Raw genomic sequence first — 14,745 nt, 5'->3', positions numbered from 1 at the left:
ATTGCAAAAAATCATCTCATAAAATATTGTGTAAAAATATAAATCATAAAACAGTCTAGATTGCAGTTGTACTAAATCATGTCCAAAGATAGATAGACATAAAGAATAAATTTTAAAATAGATATATTTTTTGAAAGAATTTTAGAATTGATGCATCAGTAGCTGAATTCTTTGCATTTATCATCATAACACTTTTCAATATTATTAATATAACTTCCATTTAAGCACTCTGTTACATATTTAAATATTGTATTGTACTGTACATGCTTTTAGATAATAATGCAAATAATAAAAATGCTTTTAGATAATAATGGAATAATGCAAATTTCAATAAACAATTGACAAAAGCCACTTAATACATCACAGAAAACAGCTTCCAGGATTACTTTGACAAGTGGTATAGATGCTGGAAGAAGTATGTAAGTGTGAGATCAGCCGGGGGTACTACTCCGCTAGGATAGTTAGTACCACTTAATCGGCGCTAGTTGGTGAAACTAGTTCTCCAAAGTTTCGGATCACGAGATCCGATCTTATGTCAAGAATTTGACCGGGAGGGCTTTTGTAACTGATCCAAATCGCGAGATTCAGATCCAAGTCAGGATGCTGACACCAGTTAATCACATTTATATCATGCGGATTAATTTGCGTGTGGAGGTATGGAAACAATGACATTTCTTTAATAATAATAAATGATTAACTATTTAATAAAGAAAGTAAATAAAAATACAAATTAAACTTAATTAAAAGTAAAACTAAACGAATGATCCAAATATATGCTTCGAGAGAGAGAGAGCTCACAAATTCATTATATTCAATACAATATTTTTGTTGTCTTCTTCTTCTTCTGTATTAGACGAATGTACCTCATTTATAAAGTTCTCCGACTTCTGTTCATGGAGAGGTCTTGATAATCATAATATTAAATATATCTTCTATGTTTCTATGTTTAACTCATTTAACATGGCGAAAGTATGTCTATGGACGTTTGCCTTTAGGATACTACATGGAAATACGTCTAACTAAGGGTGTTGGCCTTAGGGAGCAAATATGTGGACTTTTTTCCACTTTCAGATCTATGGACGCACTCCTTTACTTATGGAGACAATATAGGACGCTTCTCTCCTCTGAGAGAGCTCCTGACGTACTCCTCGAATTCTGCTAAACTCTGACTATATCTCTTCATTTGCGACCAATCAGCATGTTTGGATTCTTTCACGTGAACAGATGAAAAGGGGAAAAAATGAGGGGTCTGCAATTCCCAGTGTGGTGAGATTTGTAACAGATAAGGGAAAAACAAAGGACGCTTCAATTCCCGTTAAAGGAAGTGATTGTTTTATCAGTTTTCCCACATTAGAAAACTGTTAATTTCTCACCAAAATGAAAGAATATTTTTCTACAAAAATTAAACTTATTTTTAAATTATTATTTAGATCCAGGGGCTATTCGGATCTCACATAAGTGTAGCAAGAAATTACTTTAAGGTATTGTTGTGAAGAATTTCTGTGTCATATAATAAAACCTGTGCCAAAAGTTCAATTTAGTAAATATGTAAAAATTGACATTTATTTTTCATGCTTGTCTATATTTAATATTATTGCAATATTGATATGCAATATTTTCTTCTTGTGATTTTCTTTAATATTTATACCTAAAGAACTTATCTGTAGTTAAAATTTTGTTATTCATTGAATTTATTGTATCATGATTTTGAAAAAAATACATAAAAATAAACACTGAAACATATTTATTTCTGTCATCGTGTGAAATAGAATTATAATTTTTTTAACCAGTTAATTAATCACATACTATCCAAAGAACAAGTTTTTAAAGTTTTCTGGTTTTTGAATACCCTAATCATTTTTTAAATATTTACAATAATTTTTGCATTGAATATGACATAATAATGTGGGAAATTTTAATCTTTATAAAGTTTATTAGCAAAAGTTATTTTATAAAAATAAACATTATTTACCAGCTTCTTCTTTTTCTTCTTCAGCAGCCATTGCAGTCTCTGTATCAATTTCCATAACAACATTTGGTTTGACTGTAGTAGCTGAAACTTCAATTTCAGCTTCATTCTTTTTACGCTCCTTCAAGAAAAATACAATAATTAATATTAAATTTAACAAAGACCTTTGTTTAATTGTTTGGACAATCAAACATAATTAAATTATAAAATGATTTTTATTCTTATGTAATATATCAATAAAAATAAATGCTATTTAAACTTGCCTGTGTTTTTTGTGATAATTTCTTTTGCTTTTCTTTTTCTTTCTTTTCTTTCTTTTTCTGTGCTGCTGTTTTAACTGTATGTTCTTCTTTCTCAGCATCAACTACATCTTCAATTTCTTCTATTTGAGTTTCAATTAATTCTACTTCATTTTTCTTCTTTTTCTTCTTCTTAGATACTTTTTCTGATTCTTCCATTTTTGTATCTTGTTCAATATTTTCAGGAGTACTTTCTTTCTGTTTTTCAGCAGCAGGTTTCTTTCCTTCTATTTCTAAAGCTAATTCCTCTAACATTTTTTCTACTTCTTCATCCTCATCGTGTTTCTTCTTTCTTTCTTTCTTTTTAGACTTTTTACCTTTTTCATCTTTACCTTTTCCTATTGCAAAATTATCTTGTTCTTCAGAAGATTGTTTCTTCATTTCAGGCTTGCTTTTAGCTTTATTAGAATCATCATCATCATCATCATCATCATCAAGATCCATGTCATCATCTTCCACATCTAATAATTCAAACACTGACTTTGGTTTCATTAACTTCTTTTTTGGGACTATACTTTCATTATCAATTTCTTCTTTTGATTCCTTCTGTTTTTTAGAATGATCATCTTTTTTCTTAGTCCTTACAACATTACTAACACTTTCAGAATCATTATCACTAATTTCATCAATTACTTTTTTTCCTTTTTGTTTCCTAGAAGCTTTTGCAGTTTCAATTAAATCATCATCATCAATTGAGTCGCTTTTACCTTTCCTAGATTTTTTATTTAACTTATTATCCTTTACTACTATTGATTCATCTTCCTCATCACTCTGTTCTAATTTTGATTTATTTTCTTTTTGCTTTTTTGAATTAAATTTTTCTTCTCTTTGATCTCGATTTTCATATTCATCATCACTGACATCTTTTTTCTTACTTTTTCTTCCTTTGGATTGTTTGGTTGAAATTTCATCGTCATCACTTTCATCTTTACTTTTTTTACCTTTTTTCTTATTTGACTTTATATTATCATCCATTATATTGTCATTATCATCATCAACTATCTTTTTTTTATCTCCTTTCTTAGTTTGTTTTTCAAATTTATTACCAAAAGCTTCATCTTCGCTGTCATCACCTTTATTTTTCTCTGCTCGCATTTTATTTTTCTATTAAAATAACATACATAAGTATGAAAAGACAAGTATAAAATAATTATATAAATATAAAATTGCAAGATAATAGATTAAATATTTAATCTAAGGATTAAGCATTTCATTTATATAATGAAAGATTTTTATTCCTCAAAATACAGTAATAAATCAAAATAAGAGTCCTCATTATCCAAGGTTATGTGAACTGTGACTGTACCTTAAATAATCAATAACTTGAATAAAATACAATATTTTGTACAAAATAATCAACAAAATACAAGAATAATGTTATAAATCAGGTTTCATGACAATTACAATTTCTTTTATCTGTTTTAAAATTTGTATTGTTGTGAGAAGTCACCAGAGTAAATTTTTTTAAAACTTTGAGTCTCTTTTGAGTACCATGTATGGTCAAGATTCATGAAAAACTGAACCATATCATGTTCTCATCTTTGCAACAAAGTACTTTACTACACACACATCACATAAAGCAAAAACCTTAGTTAAACTGTCTTGGTTAATCAATACTCTACTGCAGGAATGGGCAACCCTTGTCTATGTAAGGATCAGTTAAAACTTTTAAACTGTTGTAGACTGCACAAAAGAAAAAAGAATAAAAAAACCCCAAGAAATGTAGGTAAATCACAATTTATATATGATTATAAATTAACTGTCACTGTGTGAACGTAATATATCCAAAATATTTGTTTGAATGTTAGTCACTGCTAGTTTTAAATTAGTTTTCATGCGAGTCTGTTATCTGATTTCTTGTTTTATCTTTTACTAAGTTGTGGAAAATAATAATAAAATTTTTGCTGTATATTTCTTTAAGTTGGAAAATTGATATATTTATTAATATTTCGTGCAGCCCTGCTCTATTGTATATGAATTAATCATAACTATTTGGGGTATATTTAATTTTAAATTTAAACAAATTTTTTAATTTAAAATTAAGTAATATTGTATTTATAAATTCCATTTGCAAACTGAGCTATTCAAAAATTATTAACAGAATAAATATGATTTAAATTTAATAATAACCTTTAGGTTCACTTAAAATAAAAAGAATTTTTAAATTTTTCATGAAAGAAAAATAAACAACCTTTCCTTCTTTTTTATTTGAAGGTTTTGATCGTTGATTACTTAAGTCTTCCAGAGACAGAGATTCAATTTTCTGTGCAAGATCTGTAGTTCTAAAAGAAAAAAATATATCGTTTTAAGAAAAACATTGTTCCACTATATTAGCATTTGAAAATTTTAAATAGTCAATACACATAAAATTCAACATTTCTTAAATTTCATTCAGTGTACCTCATTATTTCAAATTATTAAACAATAATTGGCCAGTTTCCACTTAATATCAGAAGATATAATTCAAATAAGTTTTTATGTTTAAAATGTATCATAATTTATACATTACACTACAAATTTTATAATCTTAGCATTTAATAAAATATAGTCATATTTTTAAATGTATGTTTATATATATTTTTATCTCCTCTAAATTTATAATTATATTTTTATATAAAGAGCCAAAATTAAAAGTTAATGTTAATAAATGCATATATATTTATTGTAAATACAAAAATAAGTAATATTACCAGTACAAAGTATTGCTACTCATAAAAGCAATTTAACAAATTAAAATAATATAGGACTAAGAATTTTGATTTAATTATTGGTGGAAATAATGACTTCAATTAATCAGAATTACAGTTAATATAATTATAATTTTCATCAAAATAATCCTGTTACCATTAATTTTTTTTATCAACATAAAACTGATATTTGTCTTCTCCAAATATCTCCAACACTGTAACAATTACAACAGAGAAATCAAATTTATTCATAAACTGAAAATGCTAGTTTTTTGCTATCATAAATTTTTAATTGGTTACTATATTATAAGTTGTCATATTTGCCTTAATATAATATTTTTACTTTTTCTATGTCTCTTTTTTAACTGTATTTATGAAAAAACATCTTTACTTATAATCTGGCCATACTGTTTATTTGATTTTACAAAGTAACTATAACCATGATGTATAATCTCTCTAATCTGACAATTTAGCATTGATAATATTAAAATTAAGTTAGTCACTGCTAGTTTTTGGATGCTAATGCTCTTTCAACAGCATGGATGTATATGATAGAAAAAAGCATGGGGATTAAAAACCCTTAAATCTTTTAGTAGTTATACTTACAAGGGGACCTTACGGTCTCGGAAATTCAGTTCGGGATGAGACTTTGCAGGTTAGTAGTATACCTCAAGGGTATCAACCCAGAAGAATTGTAAAGTGCACTAGCTAGAAGATTCCGAGAAAAAAGGCTCTAAAGTTTTAAGCACAGCTCATATACCGATTGATTTTACAATATGAGAATACAGCAATATGAGAGTACAGCAACAATCTTTAATTCACATTTTAATAAAATGCAAATTAAAGATAATACAGGTAGGCCTCCTACAACGCTGTACCTTTACAACGCGTTTTCGCTCCAACGCGGTTGGAAAAATGCAGTACTTTTACAACGCGGTTTACGGTATTTAGAAAATAATTATCTTTCACATAACAGAAAAATCGCAATGGATCACGTGATACGAGCCACAGTTTGGTATACAGAGCTAAAAGTCTTTGAAAACAGCTGTTTGTCGACGTTGGCGTGTTATTTATTCCCTTGAAAGTTTCAGGGGAAGACCGGTTTCTAGACAGATGCGCATCAGTTACTGTAAACACTCAAATATATCACTAAATTTTCCATCATTTATACTGTTTCAATAAGTGGGGACAGCAAAAATGGTCCAAAACACAGTATAAACTTCTATTGGGTGTATATTTTTAACAACATAGTGAAGAAAAGTTATTTTTTGCGATTTTTACTGTCCACAAAACTGATTGAAAAAATTTTAGCCATAACAATGCCGAATGAAAAGAAAGGACCATCGTTAAAAAGGAAATTTATAACTCTTCAAAGATAGAAATTTTGGATCGAATTAAAAATCAAGAGCGGATAGCTGATATTAGTAGGCATTTTAATTTAAATGAGTCGACTATTNAAAAATTTTAGCCATAACAATGCCGAATGAAAAGAAAGGACCATCGTTAAAAAGGAAATTTATAACTCTTCAAAGATAGAAATTTTGGATCGAATTAAAAATCAAGAGCGGATAGCTGATATTAGTAGGCATTTTAATTTAAATGAGTCGACTATTTGGTCGATTAAGCAATCAGGAGAAAAGATTAGAAATTTGGTCGCATCCGGATCATCTATTCTTGCAAAAAATGTTGCTAGTCCGAGAGCACCTATAATGTAAAAAATAGAACAAGCGCTAATATTATGGGTAGAAGATATGAACAAGAAACAGTTGCCTTTAAATAAAACTGCACTTAAACACAAAGCCTTAAAAATATTTTATTATTTAAAACAAATGGGACAGTCGTCAGCTGCAGTGGCGTAGCGTGGGTGTCAGCCTCCCGGGGCAGAGGAAAATTTCGCTGCCCCCTTATTTAGGTATCTCAATTTAAAAGACTAAAATTCAGTTTCGTCACAGAATAAATAATGAATAATTCCGTGCTCATTTCAATTGGTCCGAATCGTAGGTGCGACAAAAATAGGAAATGAAATGGTTCAAATTTTTACAAGATATTATTATTATTTATTGTGAAATTTTGCTGCGCCTTAAAAGTGTCGCCCCCGCTACACTTCGCCACTGGCCAGCTGATGAAACTAGTGTTAAATTCGTGGATACCAATGACTGGTTTGAAAAAGTCAAAAAACGCCATTCAAACGCCAAGTTTTTCTCTTTTTAGAACCGAATCCCAGTTTTTGTATTGAGTTGGTGTCTCCTATAATGCAATTTCCCACAACGCGGTATTTTCAAGGAATGTATCTACCACGTTGTAGGAGGCCTACTGTATTTTATTTTTAAAAAGTTGAATAATTTCAAATGCATTTCTAATGGAGGTAAATTAAAACAATAATATCATAAAGTACTCAGCAAATCACTATACATATATCTAACACCTTATCCTTGCCAAGAAATATAATTTAATGTTTGAAATTAAATTATATTTCTCGGCAAGGATAAGGTGTTAGATATATGTATAGGTAAATTAAAACTTTAATTACTATTGTCATTAAAAAGTTATTACAAATTTTAAGATATTATAAGCTGTGGAGAGGTTAAAAATATTCGTTTTAAATTTGAAGAATTTTTCAATTCCTTGTTATTTTCAACCAATGAGGAAAGTTATGTGAAAGTGTCACTTTTGCTGCTGACTTGTGAAAACTCACCCAATGATTAGCTCCCAGGAGTGAAAGTTGACAGTTATTTATGATTTAATTGGTGATATTTTTAGATCATTAACTTTATTTAAAAGTTGTTACAATTTTAGAATTAATAAAAAAAAAGTTAGCTGAAAGTAGGATAGAACCTAGATCGCCTGCGTGGCAAGCGAGTTCACTACAGACTCAGCCATTTCACTGTATTCCCATAGTGTAAAATCGATCAGTATATGAGCTGCGCTTAAAACTTTAGAGCCTTTTTTCTCAGAATCTTCTGGCTAGTGGACTTTACAATTCTTCTGGGTGGACACCCTTGATGTATACTACTAACCTGGAAAGTCTCATCCTGAACTGAATTTCCGACACCGTAAGGTCCCCTTGTTAGCCTTGTTTACTATGTTTTATTTATTTATTTATGTTATTTATATTGTTATTTATTTATTGTATTTATTTATTTTTTCATTTATTTAATATACACAATTATTGTAAATCTTTTAAATTTAAAATGAAATGTATTCGAAAAATGATGAGTTCCATTTTGGAACAGTAATCATAAGCTTGAAGATGGCTATAATAAGTAGAGAAATAAAATAACTTATGTATGTGTGGCAAAAAATTCAGGTGTGTTGATATAATTAGTTGTAGTTGCTAAGAAAGAGGTGGATAGTTAACATTGATATTTAAACAAAAAATTAGTGATACCATTTGCAGTTCAGAATAGCAAATTATCATTTAAGTAACAACTGAATAATGGAAAATGGACAAACATTTGCATTTGATTAACATTAGCATTATTAATTTATGACTATTTTTATAACTAAATTATTTATAATGAAATATAATAATTTTTTTTAATATAAGCCTAACCTTTTATTAAATAAATGTAATAATTTTTGAATAAACATATTCAATAACAAAATTTCATTAGTTTTGAGAATCTTGTCAATTCTAAAAAATTCATATTAGACTCAAATTGAAAGAAAAGAATTACAGTGAATATGCTTTATGATTTAAGAATGACAATCAGCATTCATTATTCTTAATATAATAAATGAAAAGGAACTTTATATATTTTAATGTTACATATTAAATATGAAGTTATAAAAACAAACAAGAATGAAATAAAATAAAAGTAAAATCAGTTAAAAACTGCAACTGTAATGATTTTCATAAAGTTTGACATTGAAATAATATAAATGCATTTATCTCTACTATGTATTATAGTAAATAAAATACTGTTAAAAAAAAATCTACTGATATAAAATAAATAAATAAACAATATCTATATAAACTATATATATATAGTTTAATCTGACTGGATGAATAAGAAAATGGCTAGATAAAATCTACTACATTAAATAAAATTCTTTTAAACATGTTTGTACACATTTTATTTTAAGACTGGATTTTCAATACAGGAATATAAATAGGACTGTAAATATGGAAATCACTAGTGCACTCAAGATTTAATCTTGGGATGCTAAGTTGAACAGATAAAAAAATTTTCAATGAGAACTCAATAAAAGTTTCACCTTCTGTGATAGCTAATTTATAAGTAATACAGAAACAAAATACACAACACAATATGAATAAAAAAATAAATTTTAATTAGGAAAATATTTTTGGAAAATTTAAAAGGGTGCCTTGGCACCCCAAAGTAAAAAGAAAAGAAACACTATGTAGTCATAGTAAATTATATTAAAAAAATTTTTACAACTGGAATTTCTCTAGAGTTGTCTTAATTAAAAAATACAACTAAAAACAGATTTCCTTATGAGTAAATTACAACTGAAAATATTTGAGAAAAAAAGGAAAGATATTGTATTAAATTCTAAGAAAAAAGTATAGATTAAAGAACAACAAGTAATAAAAATATGAGAAACATTTTTCCACAGAAGTTATTCAGATTCTCCAAAATTCTATTAATGTGTAATTTTAAAATGAATTTAGTAGTAAATTATATCTTAATTAAAGTGAAAGTAAACAATGAAATTGGAATATATTTAACTATAAAAGCAGAACAAGAAAAATAATATCTTAAATTGCATAACATGACTTATCATTATCAATTTATGAAGTTAAGTAGACTGAAAATACTTGTAATACAGTAGAGCGTCGATTTTCCGAATCAATTGGGGACTGGGGTTGTTCGTATAACTGATATTTCGGATAACCGATTTACATACGAAAAAATAGTTTAACGTATCCGATGTTGAAATTTTTCTCCGTTGCATGTCGCTTCGCGTTGAATTTTCGTCGATTATAAGCCTAACAAAGACTATTGTATCGTTAAAAATTATTTTTTTATTTTGTACAAACAAAATAAATATATTGAAAAATATAAAAACAATAAAAAATTATACTTCAGATGTTAATTTAGTATCAAAAACGTAAAATATTTGAGTAGCCCAAGGCATAGCAAAAGATTGAAGCGCCACAGCACTGGCGAAAATTTAAATTTGCCGACTGGAATTCTTTCGGATGATTGACTTTCGGAAAATCGACGCTCTACTGTATAAAATTTATTAAAAATTATGTAAGATTTTAATATTAATAATAAAATCTTTATCAATACAGGTAAAAGACACAAAATAAAACTAAGATACATTAACAAAAGCATATTTAATAATTCAGAAATCCAACACTTTGTAAATGCTCAAAAAGCCAAACATCTAGAAAACATTCAACAAATCCTTTGAAATAAATCACGCGTGATAAAAAATATTATAATCTTTTTCAGTAGTTTATACAATATATTATTTATTCAATATTTGAAAATTTGTTTGAAAAAAAAAAACATTAAAATGACGTATTTAATTGATATTTTTCTTGAAGATAATAACTTGGCATATTGAAAATCATATCAGTTTAAATGAAATTTTAATAACTAATTTTTAATAATACTTTAAATATCAAATAACATCTAGAGAAGTGTTTCTCAACTGGGGTATGTAAAAAAATCTGCAATGGCAACCATTTTACATCACCAATTTTTTTTTTTAAAGTTTTATATACAGGCGATTAAAAATTTTCTAGATTCAAGTCTTTAAAAGCTGCTAACTGTAATTTTTTTATGAACTTTGAAACAGTACACATTTCTGAACATCTCAGTTCAGTTACTTTATTATGTGTGCTGTTCTAGTCCTTAGATGTGTGTTACTATTTCTATTGGAATATGGTATATTCATACAAAAAGGAACAGAAACATCTCCAGAAACTCTGGAATGATTTACTTGTTAGTATAAAGTGATGAAGATTTTATTGAATTAAAAAGTGAGTGTGAAAATGAAGAGAAGGTGATGGCTACTCTTACTATTATGTTCTCTCTATTGAACATTGCAGGTATAAATTCACAAGTTGTTTATAAGTTGAATGTAGGAGAATATAAGATGAAGAGAAGAGAGTTCCTGAAGAGTTTGGAACTAGAACTAGTAAAAGAACATATGAAAAGCAGTAGAAACAATCCAAGAATACCATATATTTTTCATTAAAAAAAAATTAGCAGCATTATTGGAGAAATGACTGCCTCCAGTCAGAAACAGAACACATCACATGGTATTGATAGATGTGTGATTTGTTCTCGCAATGCTGATAGAAAATCCAAGTACACATGTAATGCTTATCTCTCTGTAGATCATTCAATATTTCAGTGTATTTATTGTAATTCTAACTCTACTGATCAGTGATTTTACTTTTTTCTAATAAACAATATCCTTGTATATAGTTAGAAAATTTAAGAAAATTCTTAAAATTATACAATACATAAGGGTCATCTAACTTTTTGTCTCTTTGCACACACGAGGAAATTAACAGTTTCACAGCAGAGTTGACCTTCCCTTTGAGGCTACTTGTCCACCTCAATATGTAAAACATTAAAAACATCCTTCTGGCAATGGTACAATCAAAGAAAGAAAAAAAAAAAAAAAAAGAAATACATTTGAAAAAAAAATTGCCAAAACAAATAAATTTAGTTACAAAATTTAAGAAAAATTCTTAACATTTTAATTTTCTCATGTGTGTGCAAAGAGAGACAAAGTCAGAAAACACTTTTATGTATTGTCTAATTTTAAGAATTTTTCTTAAATTTTGTAACTAAATTTATTTGTCATGGCAATTTTTTATCAATAGTCTTACATAGTTCAGTTATTTTTAGTTCATAAATTTCAAGCTGAAGTGTGTTAATTTCATTTATTTACAAAAATTTCTTATTATTTTATAATATATTTTATGTATTATTTTATAATATTTTACTGTGTACTTTTTTTAACGAAACTGAGAATATAATAGGAATTATAGGAATACTAGCAGATGAATCAGATGAACCCGGTGTTGCCCAGGCAAAAAATAACTACACCAAAAATTAAGATTAGAAGATTAGAAAAGTATGAAATAATCTAATAGATTATTTCGTACTTCCAATCCTTCTATTATATTAAATTACATTATTTGATTTAGGCCTATATAATTACAAAGGTTATCTTAGGTAAGGGTTTATCACATTGAGTGATCAATCTAACACATTTTAAAAATTCTTTAAATTGTGTATAGTAGAGGAATAAAGAATTTTTAAAATGTGTGTATTGGTCACTCGGTGTGATAAACCCTTACCTAAGATAACCTTTGTAGTTTAAAAATCAAACATTACAATATAACAAACATTAAAACAAATCCATATAAACAATTTGATTATTTAATATTTGAAAAGTAATCCTTGTTAGAGAGGTTGTGATACCCCACACGTGATCGAAATTGCTAACCTTAATGTTCGAAAGACTTCATATGACTTGTTTAAATAAAAAAAATCTTGTAAAAATGCTATAATAATTGCTTTTATATGATAACAGTGTTTATATTTTGCAACGGATATAAAAAATTACATGGGAAGTATGTTCTCGTAAATATCGCATTTATAGAAAAATAGCAGATGAGCCTGGCGTTGCTCGGGCAAAAAGTAATGATAGCAAAGATTAAGATAATTACATTATAGCCAATCTTACCCATTTTCACAGAATGCAAAAATTAGGTTCCCAGTTTCCAGACTAATTAGAGAATTTTTACATTGGTCTAAAAATATGTTTGATTTCCTGCAAAAATGTAAAAAACCACATCTGCGCTTGTAAAACTTGCACGCAGCTTTCTCTTAACACTTCCATTTTTAACACTCCATGTTAACACTTCCATTGTTAAGGAATACACTTCTTTCACCTTACTAAATGTGATAGCCTACTAAAACGTAGTCAAAAACGCAAAAAATCATATCTAAAAATAGTACAATAGAAGCCAAGTTCTTCAGGGTAAGCCTTAACTTCCAGCCCTTATATCTTCAACAGCATGCCCTTCAGGTAAAATGGGAACCTTCTTCATGGATGGGGGATAGATGGCTACCACACCATATAACGCCCTTGATTGTACCAGGACTTGTTTTTAAGTTTTAGTGGCACACACATTGTAGACTTATCTTTATAATATATATTAATTGATGATTATTGGAATTTCAGCGTGTGTCTACATGCTTAAATTTTGATATTAAAGTTTTGCAAATATATTTTATCAGTAATTCCTATAATATTCTGAGTTTCATTAATCAAAAAAAGTACACAAGTAAAAATTATTAAGATTTATGAATATAACCATATTATAAAAGTGTATGTTATGTTTTAATCATACAAGTACATATATTTATGTGTAAAAACACACAAAAAGTTAATTGAGGTTGACAAACTTTAAAAAAAAGTTGGATTTACTTAATTAATTAATTAAACCACATTTAACTGCTGTTGTAGCTTTTGATCACCTGACCAATGCTGGGTTAAGCTTTCTTTTCTATTGACTAACTTTATATTATTAAAATAAATATCACAGTACTTTGAAAATTAAAAATCAATGATTATAGAGTAACTGTAGAAAACCATGTGACAACATTGTTTGACTAATTTCAATTTATAAGCATTTAAAAATATTAAATTTTTCGATATTTATGAAAAAGACATCATCATTTTGGAATGGCTGAGAACTTTTTAATTTTCTTTTAAACTAGAAGATATTCCCACAGTTGAGTTGGTTTAAAATAACCAAACCTGTAATGATTTTAATTTTAATGTTTGTCCTTATTACTCTTTGCTCAAGAAACTTGAGCAAAGAGTAATAAGGACAAACATTAAAATTAAAATCATTACAGGTTTGGTTATTTTAAACCAACTCAAATCAACAGCATTATTTTAGCATAGCTTCCAAATTCAGAAGAAAACCCTATATTCTTTGAAGTGATCACTAAGGGTACATCCTATGTGGCAGCATCTAGCTACCACGAGCTTGAACGTGCTTCCAAGTGGAGTGAACAAACTGGTTCAAGTAAATGTGCATGTCCGGAGTAACTGTTTAGCGTGCAGCAAGCACCAGATGACAATTCTATACACACATGCAAAAAACAGCTACCAAGCAAATGTGATCACAGCTTCCACTGCTCATGCTTCCAAAGAAGAAAATGGCTGATTTTGTAGATGAATGAAAACAGAATGACAAATAAATTATGTACAGTGGTACCTCAAAATATGAACGCCCCAGCATACAAAATTTTCAGGATACGACATGAAATTCGAACATATTTTTGCTCCACGATACGAACAAAAACTCACCATACGACGTTACATTAGTTCGCAGTGCCATTTTTTATTTACTTCTGTTCATTGGTCTCAGTCTGCGTGTTTGCTTCGTCGTGGATCTCACTCAATAAAGGAAATCTTGAGGTATTATCAGAAAGTGACTAATTTTATTGAAAAGAAACATCCCGAAAAGGTTCACAGTGGCTGTATTGCTGCTCGGAGTAATGACATTTGCCTAAGTCATTTTAGAAACATTTTAAAAAGTAGGCAAAGCCAAACCTCTTTGGATAGATATTTTACCAAGCGACCTCTATCCAGTGAAAGTGCTGGTGGAAGTGAAGGAAAGAAAGCAAAAAGCAGTGAATAAAAATTTAAATATATATATATATATATATATAAAACAACACTGTTTTTTTTTAAATCTTTTCTAAGTTATTGTTATATTATGTTATGAAAGTTAAGTTTTAATATCATTATCCTTCTCCCTCTCTTCCGCCATCAG

The 14,745-nt window shown here is 28.0% G+C and overlaps 1 protein-coding gene across 1 annotated transcript in view; it reads right to left on the bottom strand.

The window, feature by feature from the left end:
• LOC111623709 (eukaryotic translation initiation factor 5B-like) overlaps positions 1–14,745 on the bottom strand; it is a 59,698-nt gene that overhangs the window by 29,521 nt on the left and 15,432 nt on the right. The window contains exons 3-5 of the mRNA XM_023366395.1: positions 4,460–4,550; positions 2,233–3,372; positions 1,973–2,090 (exon numbers count right to left, since the gene is read on the bottom strand). Of these exons, the coding sequence (XP_023222163.1) occupies positions 1,973–2,090; positions 2,233–3,372; positions 4,460–4,550 (1,349 nt within the window). The remainder of the gene's footprint in view (positions 1–1,972; positions 2,091–2,232; positions 3,373–4,459; positions 4,551–14,745) is intronic.

This window comes from Centruroides sculpturatus, unplaced genomic scaffold (assembly GCF_000671375.1).
Source record: "Centruroides sculpturatus isolate CEXI.00-Female unplaced genomic scaffold, Cexi_2.0 scaffold80, whole genome shotgun sequence".
In the NCBI taxonomy this organism is placed as follows: Eukaryota; Metazoa; Arthropoda; class Arachnida; order Scorpiones; family Buthidae; genus Centruroides; species Centruroides sculpturatus.
The sequence above is the reverse complement of the archived record's forward strand: the minus strand, read 5'-3'. Positions and strand labels throughout refer to the sequence as shown.